Source organism: Chaetodon trifascialis, chromosome 23, assembly GCF_039877785.1.
Source record: "Chaetodon trifascialis isolate fChaTrf1 chromosome 23, fChaTrf1.hap1, whole genome shotgun sequence".
NCBI lineage: Eukaryota > Metazoa > Chordata > Actinopteri > Chaetodontiformes > Chaetodontidae > Chaetodon > Chaetodon trifascialis.
The window spans coordinates 6037501-6058352 of record NC_092078.1 but is presented as its reverse complement, the minus strand read 5'-3'; the positions used below and the strand labels follow the sequence as shown (position 1 = coordinate 6058352).

Sequence of the window (20852 nt, the reverse complement as noted above, 5' to 3'; positions counted from 1 at the left end):
TCTTTTGGAGTCAGAGGGGAGTGCAGAGCTGTGTGCTCCTGCAGAGCTACGACAAGCAGAAGAGAAATGCAGCCGCTGGCCGACCGTCCAGACGGACACACTCTGTCTGTGTGACTCAGCTCTCTGGCCGCTGACCGCGGGCACGCCGTGTCTGAGCCTCAGCGGGCCTCTGGTCTGTCCCTGAACCCACCGTCCCATGACTACCTTCTGCTGCACATGTGAACGCACCAAAATGAAACCAACGTACATACACACTTAATAAAAAGGTTTTTTTTTCAGGTTCCCCTCGCCTCATGAAGAGCACATGATCAGTGTTTGTATAAATACAGGAGTGGAGAATGTGCAAACAGTCACAGCAGCTGGGTGATATCTGTCCGAGTTTAACGACCTTGCAAGCATCGACGTAAACAAGATGAAGCTATGCATCCTGCTCGTGTTTGGGACCCTGCTCGTCCTCATCAACGGTAAGAGCGCAGAGTTTCTGTGTGATTTAACATTGCTGTGAAGAGTCTGTGCATGCACGATGCCTCAGGTGTTTACCATGGCAGTTTGATGACGGCTGTGGGACTGGGGTCACCGGGGCAATTCTGTGGAAACTGATTAGGAAATCACTGACAGGCAGCGTTTGTGCCGTAATAGGACATGATACATGCTGCCAAAAGCTAGAAAGGGAGATAAAGCAGTGGGTTTTATAAGGGAAGCTATGTGTTTTCTCACATTTCAGACAGCCTTTTCTCTATGGTACGAAAATCAGCTCGCAAAGACTTGAAATCTTTTCCACCACATCGTGTCTGCTTTTACCGCTGATCTGAAAGGTCACCATCGCCCCAAAAATAAGGTGACCAGAGATGGAAGAAGTATTCAGATCCTTTAGTTAAGGAAAATTAATAACACCGCAGCGTAAAACTGCTCCAATACAAGTAATACAAGTGTCTATATACTAAAATACTGATGCCTTAATCTGTGAAAAGGATTTTAACGTTGTAATTAAAGAGTTAAAGGCTGTTTAGAAGGTGAGAAAACACAGAGGTGACTTCTGGTAAATGGACAAAAACAGAAGTCTGGTACAGTTTCAGCCTTGGAAAAGAAAAGTCAGCGTTCATATTGTAGTGAAATGAAACCAATGTCCGCCTCGAGCTTAATGAACTGACGCAACACTGAATGAAACACTGTGTGCAGATCTACTTCCTGTTTGGTTCACCACACTCGTGCTCCACTCGTGGGAAACACTCACAATAGTGAAACCACTTGCATTAGCCTGATGTGGGTTAACCCAGGGCACATCTTAAAACAGGTCCAGGTGTGTTATTTTGTGTGTGAATTCCCTCAATGAATGAATTTAGGCAGACGTATTTGGATAATTTGAGATTTTGACTGGAGTTTAATGTGAGCTGAGGTAAGCTAACGGTTAAATGAAGGGTCTTCATGGAGATCTGATCAGAGAAAGTTCTCCACCACATGGCTGGCTAATATCTGATAGGCAACACATTTATCTGAGATATGGTCAAGCTTTGCAAACTTGACTTGAAAATGAAGTTGTAGTGAAGAGGAAGATGACAGGAAGAGAAAAGAGGGAAGTGTCCTCGTTGTGAGGATGTCCCAGCAGCGAGGTTGCGATGAAAGCTAGAAAGTGGTCTTGTCAGCGCGGATTAAAAACCACACAAACCAGTCGGGTCTAACACCAGCACGCAGGCGATTTCACACAATGTTGACAAAGGCAAACAAAATGAGATTAGAGGCATCTGAGTTTATTCTTTCACTGTGAGGAGGTAGTGCTGCTGTGTATACAGCACACATAGTATGTGTACATAGTGTCTGCACAAACACAGCATTAATCATCCATAGTATTTACAACTACTTCAGCCGATAACGGACTAAAACATGAGAAAAATTGAATTCCTGGGAGCAGCCTGGTCTTCCCTCTCCATTGCAAAATAAAGGCCGAATTGAAAACATCTGTCAAAACACTCCCCAAAGTTTAAAAGCTCTGCTAAGACGGAGGAGCCTGAGCGGTGAGTTTATCTGCTTAAATCTTTACTGTGACTGTGGACAGGCATGCCGCCCATCAGCAGGGACTACAACACACACTGCCGGTGCCTGCGGGTGGAGTCGAGGATCATCCCTCCAGACAACCTGAGGAGCATCAAGCTCGTCCCTGAAGGGCCCCACTGCCCGGACACGGAAGTCATGTAAGTTTGATCGTTGCGCAAAGGCAAACTATGATGTCATCAGGATGTTAGATTATAAGGAGGGCTGCAAGGAATGATTGCAGTCAATCATATCACAAATAGAAGTTGTAGAAATGGCCATCAGAATTACCCAAAGCTTGTCAGATTGATTGTTAAAAGATTCACTTAATTGAAACCATTGCTGTGAACACTTGATATTGTTCCTGGGAAATCTTTTATGGCATGAGGAGATGTGTTGCAATTTCCCAAGAACTGCCCCCGTCACAGGAGTTAGCCCGTGGAGAGATGAAATGAGAAAAAGACAAAGGAAGTTTGGATGCTTGTCAAAAATATCTGGAGGGGGAAGTGCGCTCGCTCTTGGACTGTTCAGTCTCAATGTTTCTGAAACTGTGGCTCTGACTGCGTTCGATCTCTTTGAGCAGAGCTGGACTGGCCAACGGGGAGAAGGTCTGCCTGAACCCTCAGTCGTCCTGGGTGAAGAAGCTGATCCACTTTGTTCTTGAGAGACAGCTACACCAGCAGGGAGGAGCGCTTGGCAAGAAACAAGCATAAATATCAGAGTGCAAATGAAAAAGCAGTTAAAAAGCTGCTGAGAGCAACCTCTTTCTAACGATGAGCCACGCTGTTTCACTTTGACAAATGACGCGATGTTTGCCCGGTTTGTGTAGCTTAAACAGCCCTTTTGTGGGTCCTGTTGTTATTTTAGCTTTAGAGTTGTATTTCTACTGAATGTTTTACACATTTTTTTAAAAAATAACATTGATTCTGAATTTACATTATTTTAGTGTTTGGAAAAATCTGATCTCGTGTGTGATTATGTTACAGAAAGTTAGCAAAATATAAGGTGAATGAGGTATTTAACTGTGCAAAAAGATTCAAGTGTGCCTTGAAATGTACATAATAAGAGTTTGGATGTACGACTTTCTGAAAGCAGACACTATGAAACGTTGACTATGTCTTATTATGTCACAGTGTGTAACATAATCTCTATGTAATACTCCTTTTGGTGAAGCTTCTCCAACAATAGCAAGAAAGAACTGATTCTATTATTATCAAAATCAAACGTGAGGCTGTAAAGAAAAATAAAATATGTTTAAAAAGTAAAATGTGTAATTTCTTACATTCAAGAATACAGTTGAACGAGATACCAAAGCTCGTTGTCTCGTGATAAGAGGTTGATTTATCTCATTATCACAAGGAAACAAAGGCAGTGACACATCTGCTTTGAGCTGACCTGTGGGTGCAAGTCAGTCCCTTGAATAAGCAGTCAAAATGTAAATACCCTCATATCAAATCACCAGGCAAAACAATCTTACATCACATGGCAGAGGTTCATAAAAGGTGGACATGGTTTGTTCTTGTTATCTTGACAGTGATCAATGATGGAACGTCTCTAGCTTTACAGGTAAATGGTCATAAACCAAAACCAAAACCACACGTGTCAACCTCATGGGGGCGCTAGAGGAAAAGCCAGGGGATCAACAAAATCATCCTCAGGGAAGCATGAACGTCTGCAGAGCACGTCATGCCCATCCGTCCTGTTCTAAGCACTGAAACCTCATTTCAACTCCTGGAGCCACACGACCAGCATTAAACCTGCACTTCTTTCAGACATCATCAGTTCAGCGAATGTTTGTGTATTTCCCATGATGCCCTGTTTCTCTAGCTGTAGAGCTCGAGCATGGATGAGCCGCCTGCTGGGAGATTTCTTAATATCTGTAACTATCATTGTTGTGTGCTTCAGCTCAGTGCAGCTGAGCACATTGGCTTCCAGAGAAAACAAGCCCAGACATAAAAATCTTCCCAGGTGGCATTTCCTTCGACAGTAAACACTGTAAGTGGTGCAGAATGACTGCATGGATTTGAAGATATTTGTCCCGATAATAATACAGAGTGAAACGTCGCCAAAATCAAGAGGTTTGATCTGTGTGAAGCTTGAACATATGCAGCCAATCGAGTGTGTTTGTGAGCAACGGATCAGGGGATGAGCTAAAGGGTGGGCTAACAACATAAAAATAAGTTATTTCTCTTCATGTTCATATCATATCCATTCACTTCATATTCATAAACAGCTCATTCTGGAGCGTTCACCACCTACAAGTCTAATTCACCTCTGAGTGTTTCTGTGTCAGAGAGATTCATGGGGGCTGTCGCTGCAAGCACATTAGCCAAGACCTATCTCACTTTAAAAAAAAACAAAACTTTATCAATCAGTGGAGGTTTGCCCGGTTCACACGGTTACATAACCATGAAAGTGAACTGGAAGCTTCCCAGTTCAAATCCGACTGTCTAAACAAGGCAATGCAAGATAGCTAACAGGAAGGAGCGCCTGACATCGCTGCCCTCTGGTGGTCAGAAATAGGAAAACATCTGTAAATATGTAAATTGTGTATTATGCTACAATATATCGCAACCATCTATGTAGAAATATATCTGCTCGGCAACATTCTGCATTAAGTAACAAGAATAATGGAATACAACTACTTCTGCTAATGCTAAAACTAGAATAACAATATTAATAGTATATAATAATATGTAGTAATCACAATAATAACAGAGTTCATAACTCCTATCACTACAGTGATACAAAGGAAAATTACAAAGCTACTGTGAAATTACCTTTTTTTAAGTTTACTTTATTATTTTAGTATAGTCTCCTCTGGACTTCCACAGGGCACATTGATAAACAGCTCCATCATTCACAGACTGCCGACGTCTCAAACAACCTGTCCACAGGCATTTAGACAATGAGCTAAGGGCCCATGTGTCTCGGAGAGCTTAATTTCTGGACAAGTTTTCACATGTCACGTGCTGACATGATGTTTATTTTTTCTTTTAGTGTCTCTCTCTGTCTCTCACAGCAGCCACAGGTTGTTTCTCTCCGCAAGTCAGCAGGTTAAATGACGTCAATAACAAACTGGAACACACAAAACAATATAAAATCCATCCACTCTGAATGCATGACGTCGAACTGTTGCGCAGCAGTAGCAGTTTAACGTGACTGACAGTAAAACAGAATGAAACAGAATGGGTCAAAGTGTCAGATTTTCTCCCTCTGGGGGGAAGCAAGGGGCTCGATTCCAGATATTTGTGAAATGACGGAGTGGTGGTGAGCCAGAGGGAAGTGAGAGGAGTGCTGCTCTGCAGAAAAACATCAAATTTAGTTTATGTTTGACACCTGAGCGTTACTTGTGATCCAAAACATGTGTGGCATGCAGTAACATGGAGAGCTGCTCAGTGTTGCCTGTAGCTGCTGAACATTAATCAGTGGAAGGTATGAGTGTTTTCAGGTGCTAAACGTGTTTTCATCAAATCTTTTGGATGTGTTTTATGTGTATTTTTGGATCACTTGTGCCCTTTGTGAATGGCCCTGCATTATTACACATAAAAGACATCCAGATCCCTGGAGTATGATTGTATTACCCCAGACACTACCCTTTAATTGACTGGAAATTAGATCAATTGGTCAGGAGTGAACAAGACGAACCTTTTGAAAATATTTGGATATCAGGAAGAAGTTTTGTTCAATAATAAATCAGCTTCTTTTGAATGATTAGCAAATAGGTTTTAGAAAAAGGTTCACAACAATAAAAACACAATAAAACAAGAGAGAAAATACAGGAAACATATCTGATGTCCTCTGTCAGCTCCTGAAAAGTGACAGTTTTAATTCAAACTTAATATCTCGAACAGCACTGGTTTCATTTTAGGGAAAGTTTGATACTGTGAGTCAGCCAGCAACACAAAGCTGCAAAAACCGGTCAGAAAAATCATGTTTTAAAGACACATTCCCTGCAGGGAGACTCACAGGAAATAAACAGATTCATTTCTCACTGTTAAGTTAGTTCAGTTTTTGTCCTTTTCCTGACAAAACCTCAAGAATTTGTCCATTATTATTAAGAAACTCAACTGTCTTTAATTGGTTCACAATGCTCAACAAAAGTAACTCAGTACAAATAGAAATATTAAATTCCTGAAGCCAGATGAGAACAAACAGACATCAAGCATCAGAATATGCAAACAGCAGAGAAATGTTGAACAGCAGTCTGCTGCTTCTCCTCCGCCGGGCACTTATCACACTGTGTAGCTCCTCTGGGGTAACTCCTCCAGGAGGCCATGAGCCACGAAGGCTTCAGCGTAAAGCTCCGATGAAAGTCAACCCACATGCTACGTCTTTGTTGGAGAGTCAGGGGGCAGTGCAACAACATAACCCTTCCCCTGGGGGAACCACATCTGCAGCGCTTGGGTCCAGCTGCCCGTGTTACAGAATGCCGACAGGATGTCGAACACTGAGGACAGAGAGGCACTTTGTTAATAAACACAGAACAGCTTCGGTTCCATGAAAACTCTTCAGTTTGGGTCCCGAGCATTCAAAGGGACAAATTAATTCTTATTAGCATGAAGTAAGATAAAGTTAAATAATAATAACCACAATTTTTATTCCTCTGTCCTGTTTTCTGTTAAACTGTAGTCATTTTCTCACGTCTGCTGGAACCATATCTCATATTCACGAGGTACTAAACAGTGCAGAAATCTCAAACTCTCTTTATGGGTTAAAATAGCATGATTTACGTGTGCGTCCCTTCGTTAATGTTCGAGCCTGTCACACTAATGTACTTCATTTAAGAGGTATTACTCAGTGGAAATGACATAGTTTGAGGAGTTCAGCTGCTGCTGAGTTTGGATTTCCTTTTAGTGTATTTTAGCTGCATTTTTCTTCCAAATCCTTCTCTAACAAGCATAAATGTATTCGTATAAAACGTGATTTTTTTTTTTTCCATTTAGCTGCAGGCTGAATGTGCGGTTAGCTTTGTGCACACAGAGAATTTTAGCAATGTTACTTTCAATATTTCCACCCCGTCACAGGGGTGGAATGTGACAAAATGTGGACAAAAAACAGTCATTATTAGAAGATCCAGACTGAACAGTTCCCACAGAAAATGACCTGAACGTGAATCACTCACCTTGATTAACAGCCAGGATCTTTGAGTGGAAGTTCTTGCTATTGCTCCTCTTCACCATGTACTCGTCTATGGGCAGCCTCGCCGTGTGGACGCTCAGCTCTCTGGCCCTCGAGAAGCTCAACTTCTGCAGGCAGAAGGCTCAAAACATTGGTAGAAATCCAACAGGTGGGCAGACATAATCTCAGTTTACCGCAGTGATCTCAGTAACAGGTCATTCTGAACAGCATTGCTGCCATGTGATGTCTGCGTCGTGCAACTGTGATGAAATACCTTCTGGATGCTTTCATCCACGAGGCCGCCGAGGACGTACACCTTGTCGGCATCCACTGTTTCTAAAGCTGGAAAAAAAGATTTAAAATGGCAGTAAAGAACAACAAGCAGGCAAAGACACTAAATATGATCATGTATAATGAATATATAGTGTTTGGAAACATTATTTAGTAAAGTAGCAGCAGTGGTTAGCAAAGGTTGAGGTGGTAGTACAGTATGATCAGATGATCAGAAGGCGCCCTCTGCTGGCCAAAACATGCATCTCATTCAACTCAAAGCTGGTTATTCATAAATTTGTCACAAAAATACACCCTTCTTGAGAAATATGACTCAAAAATGGCGTTGAGACAAACCTTCGTCAGCATCTGGCGTGAGGTAGACGACCGTTTCTGGAGGGAAAAGGTCCAGACAGCTTTCCTCTGTTATGTCCATCTGAAAAGTGAAAATAATCCGAGTCCGTTTCTGAGTATTCAAACTACTCCTGATCCAGATTACAGAGGACGTGAGTCAAACTCCCGAGGAAACTATAAACTTGTATGTGTATGTTTGTGGCACAAATGTTCTTGAAAGTTCATAAAATGTCCAAGAAAGAGCCTTCAAATATCCTCAAGCTGGGAAAAACAAAACTGCTAAAGAGATTTCCTGCTTCATTTTAGAACTATTCACCAGCGATTTCAGGGTGTGGACGGTAATAATCACCATGTAGCTGAGGAAGCCGTCGTTCATTCGAATGCACTCCCTGTAGAGACGGCTGTCCTCCCTCAGGTCCGTCAGGAAGAGGTGAAACGGCTGAGCTGCCTTCTTGTTCGACCCGTACAGCCTTCTTAACTGGCCGGCCAGTCGACTGACCTCCTGAACCAGACAAACACACAGAGCTGAAGCAGGAGCAGGCGATGTGGCCAAAAATACAGCCATCATTTATATAATCCCGATCACGATCCACGACCTAAATTGTGACCTTTTTAATGAATTTTGCTCTGCAGACTACGGTCAGACTTGAAACTGATTGATCACTCTTTGGGAAAAACTCTGTGTGAACCGTCACCAGCTGTGTCGTTTGCTTAGAAATCCCAAAACAGGCTCATTGAGAGTTTATGCTGTTTTCAGGCTCATCGGGCACTTACCTTATCAGACATGCTGTCTGTCATACTCAGGTCAACGCAGAGTTTGAGCCCGGTGGAATGAGCCTCTGCTAAACGCTCTTTGGTGATCGCCTTCATGACCCGTTTGGTATAGTGAGGACTATCTGCGCTGCCGCCTGCATGACAAAAAAACAGCAAAGACATGTTCTGCTCATATATCGACTGAAAGGTAAGTTACTTTCACCTTCAGCCTCCTCACAAAACGTTAGTGTTTGCATCTCTTCACCTGACTCCTGCTCACGGTTCAGCTTCCTCCTCTGCTTCTCCTCTTTTCTCTTGCTTTTCTTCGCTGCCAGCTGCCTCTCCCAGTTGCGCTGCTTCCTCAACACGTTCCTCTGTTTGTTAAAGAGAGAAAAAAACACAATTAACAGTGCAGAATAAGTCAGGAAATCAATCACAGATTTTTAGGGGATGCTGCCTTAACAGATGGTTTATTCACTCAGCAAGTAAGCTTGGGATTTCTGATCTTGTTTGAAGTGTTTTAAAAATATTTAGAACTCAAGTTCACCTAAACTAGAAATATGAGGTTTAAAGGGTAAATAAATACTAAATGAATTAAAGCAGTCCTTATTTCTACAGAATGCGAAGTAAACAAACTTACTGAACATGCTGAATCTTGTCTCCCTGCCCTGTCCTCCACCACATCAGCCTCCACATCGATCTGAAGCAGATCCATCTCCTCTGAGACTCCATTCAGCTGCATTTCACACCCATCCGAGCCACTATGGGCCATTTCTGTCCGCTGCTCGCTTCTATAGCTACTTCCTTCAGATGCATGCCCTTAAAAAACATATTTTCTTTTGTAAAAGTCAGACATTTCGCTAGTTGTTTTGTGGTAAACGGTAAATTATCTGAGGTCGTTGAAGGCTCAACAACTTTTGAGTACATCAAAACAAAGCCAGCTCGTGTGAGGGGGCATTTAATAGCCAAAAAGTCATATTTCTGTTGCCAGCGTAACATTAACTGTTTCCAAAATCACAACGTTTTTCTCAATTTAACCAAATATCACATTAAAAAGCAACAGATGAACTATATAAAGTCAGATGTAGTAAAAACGTGCATAAGATGATGCCGCTTCCGGGTTGGGAACATGTGAGCGGCGCATGTGAATGACGTCAGCGTAAACAAAGTGGAGGGTGGCTGGGACAAAAAGATGAACGCAATGAACAGACCCAGTTTCAATCAGCCAGACATAAATCGCCTTTGTTGTTGTTGTTGTTTTGGGTGATTTTTGACATAAAAGCAAAAAACACTCGAATCACTTCCGCTAACACGCCAGCAGAGGGCAGTGTGAAACCGTTACAACGCTAAAACTCCAAATACCTCTAATAATTGTTTCAAACATCCGATGAAACTATATCAATCTAATATTTAATCCCAAAGGTTCATTACTGTTCGTGTTTTGATGTCACCAAGGACGTTTGATGGACTTTCTGAAAGCCACTTCTTCTTGTGTATCAATTCTTCTCAGAAACACATACATGCAGAACTATATGAGGCGTATTACTGCTGTTACCTGTGGGACAGATCAGCTATCACTGTACATTACCTCAAAGAGAATAAGTCCATGTTCAATAAAGAAAGACTGGACATATAATTTAAGTATACGTATAGAATAAAGACATGTCTTTGCAATCATTCACCAATAGTATTTCTAGATTCTTGTACATTGTTTTATTTGTTATTATTTTAATGATTTTGTATGTCAGTAATGTGTATGATATTCTATTCTTCACAGCGTTTGGCAAAATGTCTGTACATTTGCAACATCATGACTTCTTGATGTCATATTTCATTACCTGTAGAAAGTTAAATGGTGCAGGCTAAGATGCACATTGTAGCGTTTGTGCATATTCCTAAATCATTGCTTTAAATATTGTAAATAGAAAACGCTTTTATGATTTCTCACCATTAACATACTTACATTGAAAAAGTACCCTTTCAATACTTTCTAATTCTGATTTATCTAATTCTGATTCATTTATCTGTCATCTTTACTGCACACAATTTTGCTGTTTTTGTCCCCTGTAAATACTGTTTAAATACTTAGCTATATTGTATTTTTATTACATTATTATAATATTAAATAATATGCATTATACGTTAGAATTTTTTGAGCTTTCACTTTTCAATAGTTGTCAAAGACGTTTAAAAATCGGTACATTTAAGAGTCCGGTCGAACTTTCTCTTCCTGTTTTAATTAAGCATGCGCGAACGGGCGCCATTTACGTGAAGGACATCTCACCGTAGTTACTCAACTAGTGGTGAGTTGACCCCGTCCTTTATTATTTTACGTGTATTGTGTTAAGCTAGATAAAGCGCTTAGAAAGTGTTAAGCCTTTGGGGTTTTCTCTAAAGTTGCTGTGTAGTTAAGACGTCGACGTACTGACTGAAAGTTCAGACGGTTGTTGAGTTAGCTAAAAAACGTCAAACGTTTTAGCACAACATTAGCTAGCTACCTGAAAGGTATCCCGTCACTCAGCCCCTAGCTTGTCTTGCCAAGACATTTTATCTTGACAACTTTTCTGAAACGTTTTGTGGATTAAACTTACGTTGTTTTACATGCACACTTACTAACTTACTCTTCAGTTTGGCTCCTTGATGTGGAAGACGGTGAAAGCTAGCTAACGCGAAAATCTGCGCTGATTACGCAAACGTGAAAAAACAAACAAACAAACAAACAAGACGTAAACTCTAGCTTCATCCAAATGTACAGAAGAGGAGAGCTAAGGAGAAAGAGACAGCTGTCATATCTACTTTAATAAACTACAGTGCTCTGTCCAATGACAGTCATCATGATTTGGAATAATATTTGTATTTGTAGCTGGGCAAGTAAAAAGAGACAACAGATTTAATCATCCAGCCAACTACTGGATGAAAATGTTGATTTTCTTATAACAGAACTGCAGCTATAAAATATTTTCCTAAACTATTTCAAAAGTAAATGTCCACAGCTTTAAATATTTAATTGTTGTAAGACAAAGTTGTTAACAGGCGTACAGTCAGCTGTCTTGCCGCTGCATTTGGTGATGCCCCGGAACTTACGTATCATAACGTTTTACCGTCGGGAGCCTAAAGTTGGTGCACACTGACACTGTTACCTCCTAGCTATTTTAAACGAAGAATTGTAATTTTCCAACGTTCTCCTCAGTGACATTAATTCGATCTCAATGTGTTTTGCACTGTGTGACACATGGATTCAGTCAACGTGCATGTCTTCAGTATTGATTAAACTCTCGCGTCTAAAAACAATAGTTATACCCCAGTTGTGGTTAGCATTTGAGGCTAACATGTGGCCATGCAGTATCTCGGCAGCCAATGACAGACTCCAACGAGGGCTCTTTCACCAAGCAGCATTATGGGTATTTTAAAATAAAGTTAATATATTGATCATTAATCGGTTGATAGATGCTTTGGTCAGGGGAATAGGTGTCATGTATAGACTCAGTGCTTTACATTATCAGCAGAACGGTGTTAAAATGTATTTTCGGAAGCAAATATTGTAATTGTAGTGCCTCATAAATCTTGTTATTTCTTGCTAACAAATGCAGATATATGTACATTTTGTGGCTTTTGTTCATTGTAGTCCACTTCTTGGCTATTTAAGTGTTTTTAATACTCATATTCTTTAGAAGAAAACACCTGCAGCACGGTGTTCAGCACAGTGTTCAGCACAGTGTTCAGCACAGTGTTCAGCACCGTGACAGTGAAGCACAGGATCGTCGTACTAGTAGTTGGGCGAGAACACTGGTTTGTTAAGACTATACTTTCAGGGATCATTTCTATAGTTTCTTACTTGAGAAATGTGTTTCTAAATTGTATGGTCTCGCTAACCACGATGAAGAATTGGTGATACTCTTTCCTGAGCGCGAAGCGGGCAGAGAGAAATGATTTAGGTCATATGCTCTCTGTCTTTGATGACCGTTCACTGTTTCCTTTGGGAACAATGAGGGAAGGTGTATGATCAGAGTGGTAGTGCAATTATGTAGAAAATCAATGATTTACAATCATAAATGATATACATACGGATTTAAAGTACAGTATCTCGTGCTTTCAGTTGAACGTTGTCAACTAACTTCTGGGGTAGAGCTACTCAGTGATGGTACCAGTAATGACTGATTTATGTACTTTGTAAGATGTCATTAATCCCATACTCGGGAAATTAAGTCATTACAACCAGCAAATATAACGAAAAGCACGAATAGTGGCACAGAAGGGTCAAGATAAAATAGTATACAGAATATAGAAATAAACTATGTATAGGTACAGTATGTACAGATTATTAAAATACCATTGGCAATATTCTTATGAGAAACCTACGAATGTCATATTGTACTGCGCTTGAGAATGCATTGTACATAATTGTATTTTTATTGCAGTGTTATTCTTTCCTTGTCATAGTTACTAGTTACTTAGAATATTATTTTGCCTCCCACGCTGTGTGTCACGTACACTGGCATAATTTTATTTATTTATGTATTTTTGTTTTCTTTCGGTAATGTAATACTTTAACCAAACCGCATTTCAAATAAATCTCCCGTCAACATGTAAAGCTGGAGTGGCTTTCTATCTTACATAATAAGGTTTTAGATGTCATGATATTGTATGTGAAACCGATGGAAATGACATCGGTAGAGCGGCCTGGCACGAAAACCGCCCGCAACATAAATCAAAGTTTATTGCGTTTACCAAACCAAAGGTACTCGAGTGTTTCTTCCATCACGGGCGATGCATGTGCGTGATTTGTTGTTGGGATTATTGCGTGGTCGAGCAGCATTATTTCCCCAGGCTTGCCTGCTCAAATGTGGGCTTGCCTGCTCAGCTTTTTGTTGGTAGCCTTGAGTAGGCGGGTTTTTACTCCACCTGCCAAGAAGACCGCTGGGACAAATTCCGCTCCGCTGGCCTGGAGAAACGCTCAAAACTTAAAAAAAGGCTCCGATGGGTTTCTTCTCCCGTTGAATAGCTGGTGTTGGTGTCGGTCCACCGCTCCGGGTCGGTGATTGACGTGAGAAGCTGGAGGAAGACTCGCTCCGGTCCCTGAGACGCAGTTCAGCCTGCGTGGTGGTGGTGCTCATACGGGACAGAGCGGAGGGGCTGATTGAGATTTTATCGGCGCATGCTGAGATGAAACTGATCTTTTAAGCCTTTTTTTTCGGACCTTGGACTTTAAATTTCATCTTCGTGAAGTGGAAACTTCACGTGCACGCAGCGTTGCTGGCCGCAGTCCCGGCGAAAACATGACATACAAATGATGTTTAACATTTCTTTAGATGGAGCTTCATTCTCTAAAAACTTGGAGGACTTCGACTCTGTTCGCAGTGTCCTCCTCTACAGGTCAGTACAGCTTTGCACGAGTTCAGTTATCTGAACACAGCTTGTGTATTTCTATTTCCACGTGAAACCTAAAGCTGCGTGCTTTTGTATGGTCGGAGGCACTTTGTCAGAGGTTTTCTGAATACCGGAGGGGATTTAAAAACCTCGTGCAAGTCCGCAGGGGGCTGGACGTGACGGGGCAACAAAACGAAAGCGCAGATGTGCATTTAAAACTCAGCAAACCCAGACGATTGATTGTCATTGCGTGCTCGATTCCAGCATTCCTCTGGGGTCATTTAAAGGCTGTTGCAGTTAGAAGTTGGTTAACGCGATATTAACGTGGTTCAATACGTTTTAACACTCATGATATTTATATTCTGTTGTGATGATTGTTTTATGATATTTGACGTTGTCGATCACTCCGAGTGTTTATTCTTTAGGGTTAAATTGAATGAAAAACATAACCTGAGCTGGTATGTGGTGTTGTCTGTGCCGTTGCTGCATTATTTAATGGGATGAGAGCCTCTTGCTGGCACAGAGTCGCGCGGTCCCACCTGGGCCATGCCACAAAGCGGAGGAGCCTCAGCTCAGAAAGCTTCTGCGTTGCCAGGGGCAACTTCGCCGTCCACCAATCGAATCGGGCGCATTCGCGTCACGTGACAACGCCAGCGTTCTGGCCAACGCTAACAACATGGCGATGGAATATAACCGTTTGTCTCACCAAAAGTTTTGCGTTTAAGGACGCGTTTCGTGAGTGCGTCGGAATTAAAACGTCGCAGAACAAAAATGGCTTTCGCAAGTTCGCGCCAGTTTACCGATAAAAGTCTTTCTGGCCGTCAAAAGGGAGGAGACGGTAGTGACTGCGAGTCTGCATCGAGTTTCAACAGCTTCGACGACTCCGAGTAAGAACATATACTAATTTCACTCCGCGACCTCAAACAAACAGTTTACATTCACAGACGATAAGACGGGGCCGTCTGTCGTGAGTCTGGCTGAACAAGCTCTCCACAGAAAAGTTCCCCCTGTTTGCGAGGAGGAGATACTGTAACTTGGCTCTGAAACAGACATTTTGATGGTTTACACACAGCAGATATAAAACGGAGGCTGTGGTCTGCGGCTGCTCTTGATAATTTATCTCCACATATGATCTAAAATTGGTTGTTTTGTGAATATAAGTTTTGTCAGGCGGTGGCCAGCTTTGCCAAAGAGGGAGTGTCTTCCCATCCGCGCAGTTTGATCTCTCCTCCCTGTGCTTTTCATAGCTTTGGGGAGTGTTTTCAATTTGGGAGGTAAACCTTCATAAATAATTACATGCCTCTTGCCATCCTCAGTGAATTTATGGATATCATGTCAAAGCTGCCTACCACTGGGTCTTCAAAGCAGGTTTAAAAGGAGAGCAAGCAAAAGAAAAATCTAGTTTTTACTCCCACCCTTAAGGTCAGGCACATGTGACCACATGTGGTGGTTTTCAGTTTAGCTTTTTGGTTTGTTCATTACAACAGCTGATAACTGATAGTCGTGAATTTGCACAGAAAAAAATGTACTTTTCAATCAGTAGCACAACAATTGCGCAAATACTGAAACTTTGCATGGATAATAGTTCATTCCTTCGGGACAGAAATAAATAGTAATGTGGCTAAATGATGGAAATGCATTTATTGTACAAGAAATACCAAATTATTAAAAAGAAATGTGTAATTTAACTTCAGTACAGCTATTTAGACCAGAAAAAGACAACATGTAAGCTTTATCATTAACTGATAACCAAAATATCTGATATGTAGTTATTTAGATATCTAAATGATTTCTAGTTCTGCGTCATCATATCATTACTATCAGTCGATCTCTCATGTTGTTCTTCTCAGTTTCACACCGCTGTGCATTTAATACTTGGTGTCTTTCGGTGCTTCAGTGCTCTGTCTTCCCTCAGTGACCTGGAACCAGAATGGCTGGATGACATCCAGAAGAACGGCGAGCTTTTCTACCTGGAGCTGAGCGAGGGCGAAGAGGAGGCTGCATTGGCCCAAGCCACCGCCAATCAAGGCGTGTCCACTAATCATGTTCGCTTTAGTGAAAAGGAGGCCGAGATCATCACAGAGCAAAACAAGAAGCAGCGGTGCGGTTCACGGGCGAAAGGTGAGCCCACGCTGAAAAGGTTAGCCAGGATCCTGAGGAGAAAACGCCGGCCATCTCAGCGCAGGGGAGGAGGGAAGGATGGGGGCAAAGACCACTCAACCTCGTCATCACCTCCAGCATCCATCCTGAAGAACCAGCCGGGTCCAAGGCAGGGCGTGACGGTGCAGCAGCAGCAGCTGAAAGAAGTGTGCGTCTACCTCAACCCTAAACGTCTTGGAGGTTCATCAGCACCTCTCTCTGATAGTGGAGGCCTGCTGGAAGCTCTGCTGGGGGTGGTGCATCGCCCCTCCTGGAGCAGAGGGCATGGAGACCCTGCGGTGGCCAGAAAGGAGGAAAGACTGACTGTTCATGGGTTGATACCCAACAGCCCGGCCATCAAATGTGGACAAATCCTAATAGGTAGGACCATAATTCCAACGGTTAGCTGTTATCAACAGTTACACCAAACTGCAAAATGTTATGTACAAGGTCATGTTCAATATGATCTATCCCCTCCAGAGTTCAGGAGAGGTCGAGAGCTGTCCTAGCCTGTTGCTATGTTCCTGGCTGGGAACATGTGCACACACCTCACGAGGAGGAGGGGTGTGTCTGAGAAGCCTGAGCTCTTGAGGAATATTTTATTCGAGGATAAATAAAGTAGTTTTTGCAACAGAAGGCACTCGCTCCCTCCTCAAAAAGACAGGGAAAATGCAGCTACGCAGCAATTATGATTGATATGATCATCAGTCGAGTGGTGAAGCAGCAGCGACACCAGACAAACGCACTGCCAAAGCATGGGCTACAGTTACTACGGCGTCGTCATAGTCACACACAGATTTGTGTAGAAAAAGAGCCCAAAGCCTAAATAATGAGCATCATGTACAACACGTAATTATGTCAGAAAATGGCAGCATGAACTATGATACGTTAAGGGAATTAGGAATAAACTGCAAGAACTCGCCTTTTTCTGGGAATGAGACTTTTATTTTTTCTTCTGCGACATGTTGCTCGATATAGCCAGACGCTCTCAGTTTGCTGAATCCATAGTAACAACTACAAAGTAATACAAATCATTATCATAGTTTCAGTTTTTAGCTCTGTGTTGTAAAACCACAAAGTTCTTGTTAAAACTGTGTGGAGTGCATTTAATCGCTACCTCTCGTGGCCAGCTCTGCGCTGCAGCTATATTCAGTCCGAGCGAAACTCCAAATGCTGCTCAGGTCCTGTAGAGATCTGTCTGTTTGAAAGCTCGGCCTCTCTGAAGTGATTTTCCTCTATCTGGGCTAATGATCAAGCAGTTTTTACTAGCAGACGTAGGAATGCCAGTTGTGCTTCACCACAAATGACTACCCACATGAGTTACTGTTTAGAGAAGCTTTAATGCAGCGCAGCTACATGCTTAAACAATTAGAGCGGTTAAATACCTGGAATAGCTCTGTTACTGAGATTGTGGTGAGCCTCCCTGCAACCAAGCAGGTGAGGCGCTTTATTGGCCCTTTACTGGGTGCAGTGCAGAGGTCAGAAACACATCCTAGTCAATACAGTCAGTCTTCTTACTGACCGTATAAACCAAATTAATATATGATTATTGACCAAACGTGGGTCAGATGTTTAGAATAAGCGCTGCTCGATGGTGGACCTGTCTGAGTGTGTTGCCTCTAAATAATATGCAGGCAAAGCTCGAGATGCTCCCTGTAATTTTGGAAAGAAAAGAGACTGGAGTGCAGCAAAAAATGAAGGCACGCTGCTTTGTTACAGCACAAAAGTTAAGCCTTTGATTTGGTGTGCGACTCTTGTTTTGGGGGCATTAATCCCCGTTCTTGTGGACAGCGTTCTGCTTTACTGTGCATCAAGAGACTCTGCTTTGTGTTTCATTGCTGTCAGATTCTGTGACTGTAAGGTGGCATACACTAACATACACTGTTAGTATTATTTATTAGCATTACTGGACTTTTAACTGCTTTTCTGCATTCGGTCTTCAGGTGATGTGCTCGTAGCAGTGGACGATGTGGACGTGACCTCGGAGAACATTGAGAGGGTTCTGTCCTGCATCCCGGGACCAACACAGGTCAGTGTGTGTGCGTATAAATCTACCAAAATAGCAAATACATGCTCAGCAGCAGCTTGTAGTCTTGTCTTTATAGTGAAAATCGAAAGCCGCTAGCTGTCATGATCTCTGCTGTCATACTTAAAAGGAACTTTTTCCATGTTGGATTAGCCTTCCAAAGCTGTATGGTAGCATTTTGGTCTTGTCACAAACAGCAAACTTGGACGGCAAATGTAGGCATTAAATTATGTTGAGATGCATCGGCTCTTCTGAGCTGCTAAAATGTGAATAGAAAGCAGAAGTCAGCGGCATTTAACATTAGAAAACCCTCAATTACTGAGAAATTATCCTTTGATCGGCAGCTGAAAAATCCGTCGTCTGTGCCTCAGTCGTGCATTTTCACCAAAAGACAGACCATCAAAAAGTAGGAATTTGCAAATGACAGAGTGCGCGCGGATTGATGGCGAACACGACGGATAGACGGGACTGTGGTGTGACTCTTTTTTCGGTGCCACAGGAAGCTGTTGTGGGATTGAAAACTCATCTGATTAGAAGATGTAGTCGGAAACTTAATTACATCGTAGGGAAAGAGCGAGGGAGATTTTTTGGAAAAATACACGGTTCCCCAGGCACCGCGATGACTCTCGAAAAACTTGAAATAGAGTTGTATTGCTGACAGAATGATTGTGTGTGTGTGTGTGTGTCGGACGATGGTTTTTCTGTGCGCTAGCCCTCCCAGATGGAACGTAGTCAGAACTTATTATGTTTGGATGGACAAATATTAGTATTAAAGTCAGTCCACCATGCCCTCTGCTAACCCTTCAGTTACTCTTTCGTGTGTGTGTGTGTGTGTGTGTGTGTGTGTGTGTGTGTGTGTGTGTGTGTGTGTGTGTGTGTGTGTGTGTGTGTGTGTGTGTGTGTCCGTCTATGAGCTCGTGCTAAATGACTGACATCAACAGACTGGAATTCCAGTGAGAGCACACTCCAGTCTAACCACATCCTTATTATTTATGATGAGCGAAAGTGCTGCAGTTAGCCCACTCAGCCTCTTTACCCAGTGATTTCCTAAATTCAGGGTTTGCCTATTTGATGGTTTTCTCCTTCTCTTCTTTCGTTTTTCATGGCTGAATCCAAAGCTCTCTGCTCAGCGTAATCAGAGCTATGCCTCGCATCCTTTGTGAATCCTGAGAACTGAGCCGCCATAAATCAATTTTCACCTCTCACTTCCAGGACTTAGAGTCACCAGTTGAAAGGTACATCACATGGCGTTCCACCCCTGCCCGGCTCTTCTTTAATAATACCCCTAAAATTGGCTAAAATGGCTGGCGGCCCAGATGCAGGCGCCTGCTGGAGAGGCGGGTGGCCTGTGGTTAGTGCTGACAGCCCTTGGAGAGTTCTGGGAGCGATCGTTGGACTAGAAAAATAGAGTTTCGACATTTTTGACCCGTGAATATAATCTTTTTTCTTTTTTTTTTCCGAAAAACTATTTGGTAGGCACCATGTGATCTAGGATCTTGAGAAAACACAGACTTCCCACCTTTTTTTAAATTTTCATTTTTTGCAAAATAATGACCACAATACCTCATGTATTTCTTTGAGCATACTACTACTAATACCACGTATTAATACTGCCAAATGCTTTTCTTTGGTTGGTTGCAGACGCAGGCAGAGCCTGGGTTAAGAACTGGACTCCTCTGTGTGTGGAAGGCGATACAAGCGGCCATGCAGCGTTCAATAAATGGCATATTTCACATTCTGTTACAGTCAAACACCAAAATGTAGTTGGGGCGTGTCCAGTTAAGATGTAGTGGTTAAAACTTATAACTGGATCTGCAAGGCCCCCGTGGTTTGAGGTCAAATCCCAGCAGAACCTCCACTGTTCTGCCTGCCTCTCTGCTAAATGTCTCAGGAAGGGAGAACTCAGAGCTGCTGTATATTCTTTATACGATATCCCCCTTGCGTCAGGGTTACACAGTGTTATTCATCCTCGTAGAAATACCTGATTTCCTGAAGGACGAAGGAAGGTAGAGCCGTGCTCATTCAGGACCTCGATCAATGCTCCCTGACCGGTGATTTCCACCACAGCTCTTTAGCGCATTCTTTTAACCTGTTTGGATCCAGCTGCTCTTTCTCACATCTGGACTCCACTTCTGATTTTGTTGAATCAGCATCAGTTTAGCTCCATGGACGGCCTCTCTTGCGCTGACAGGTTTCAGCTCCGAGTCAACACAGTGTGTGAACAGGCATGACACCGTCTTTCATGTGCACCTCCTGTACGCTCTGTAAACATTTGGTCTTTTGTCGGTAGAGAGTTGTCCTAATTGGTTGGCGTTTCCATCGATAATGAGCTAATTTAAGCTGTACGATGAGTGGAATGTATTCTGTATATACAGTGTGGATATGTAAACAGAATACCAACATATATCATTCTGACATTTTGGGGTTTGTGAAGGTTAGTATCCACACGTGAGGTCTACACACAGCCTCCACTGGATATAATCTCATGTAGTGTATAAGACCTAAACATAGCTGTGACAGACTGTTTAAAGAAGGACACCACAGAGTTGCAGCTTCTCACCCGTCTCTGTATCTTGACTGCATGTGTGTGTTTCCATGTGCGTGCTCGTCGGGTTTCCATGCAGCTCTGTTTCTCTTTCCACTGCGACTTTCTATGAATGGCAGTGTAAAATACCGTACCGGGGTACGGAAAGTCGAAAAATACTGCCTGAACGAGAGAAGATAGGCTGTCTGTTGTCTTGCCACTGTTTCTTCTTGGTTGCAGAGGTCTGGTTTTAATTTAGTCCAACACACT

The 20852-nt window shown here is 42.4% G+C and overlaps 3 protein-coding genes and 1 non-coding gene across 7 annotated transcripts in view; 3 read left to right on the top strand and 1 right to left on the bottom strand.

Annotated features, from left to right (window-relative positions):
* The first annotated feature begins 396 nt into the window (after positions 1-396).
* Positions 397-3192, top strand: cxcl19 (chemokine (C-X-C motif) ligand 19). Its single transcript, XM_070993515.1, has 3 exons — positions 397-464; positions 2054-2189; positions 2612-3192. The coding sequence occupies exons 1-3, from the start codon at positions 413-415 to the stop codon at positions 2739-2741; spliced, it is 318 nt and encodes a 105-aa protein (XP_070849616.1). The 5' UTR covers positions 397-412; the 3' UTR covers positions 2742-3192.
* A 2629-nt stretch (positions 3193-5821) lies between these two features.
* On the bottom strand, positions 5822-9663 carry trmt10b (tRNA methyltransferase 10B). Its single transcript, XM_070993463.1, has 8 exons — positions 9167-9663; positions 8792-8900; positions 8548-8681; positions 8123-8275; positions 7777-7855; positions 7424-7491; positions 7154-7277; positions 5822-6478 (listed from the first exon to the last, which is right to left on the bottom strand). The coding sequence occupies exons 1-8, from the start codon at positions 9296-9298 to the stop codon at positions 6357-6359; spliced, it is 921 nt and encodes a 306-aa protein (XP_070849564.1). The 5' UTR covers positions 9299-9663; the 3' UTR covers positions 5822-6356.
* A 2659-nt stretch (positions 9664-12322) lies between these two features.
* LOC139351871 (small nucleolar RNA U3) lies at positions 12323-12539 on the top strand. Its single transcript, XR_011603611.1, has one exon. It is a non-coding gene; the product is annotated as a small nucleolar RNA U3 (small nucleolar RNA).
* Positions 12540-13813: 1274 nt separating this feature from the next.
* The window catches only part of intu (inturned planar cell polarity protein), an 18821-nt gene continuing 11782 nt past the window's right edge, over positions 13814-20852 (top strand). For 2 of the 4 annotated variants that reach the window (XM_070993384.1, XM_070993383.1), the window contains exons 1-3: positions 13814-13899; positions 15809-16413; positions 17976-18061. In XM_070993384.1, coding sequence (XP_070849485.1) covers positions 13814-13899; positions 15809-16413; positions 17976-18061 — 777 coding nt within the window. Of the gene's footprint in view, positions 13900-14581; positions 14781-15808; positions 16414-17975; positions 18062-20852 lie in introns of those variants that run through there. The other 2 variants (XM_070993382.1, XM_070993381.1) reach the window with 1 other exon arrangement.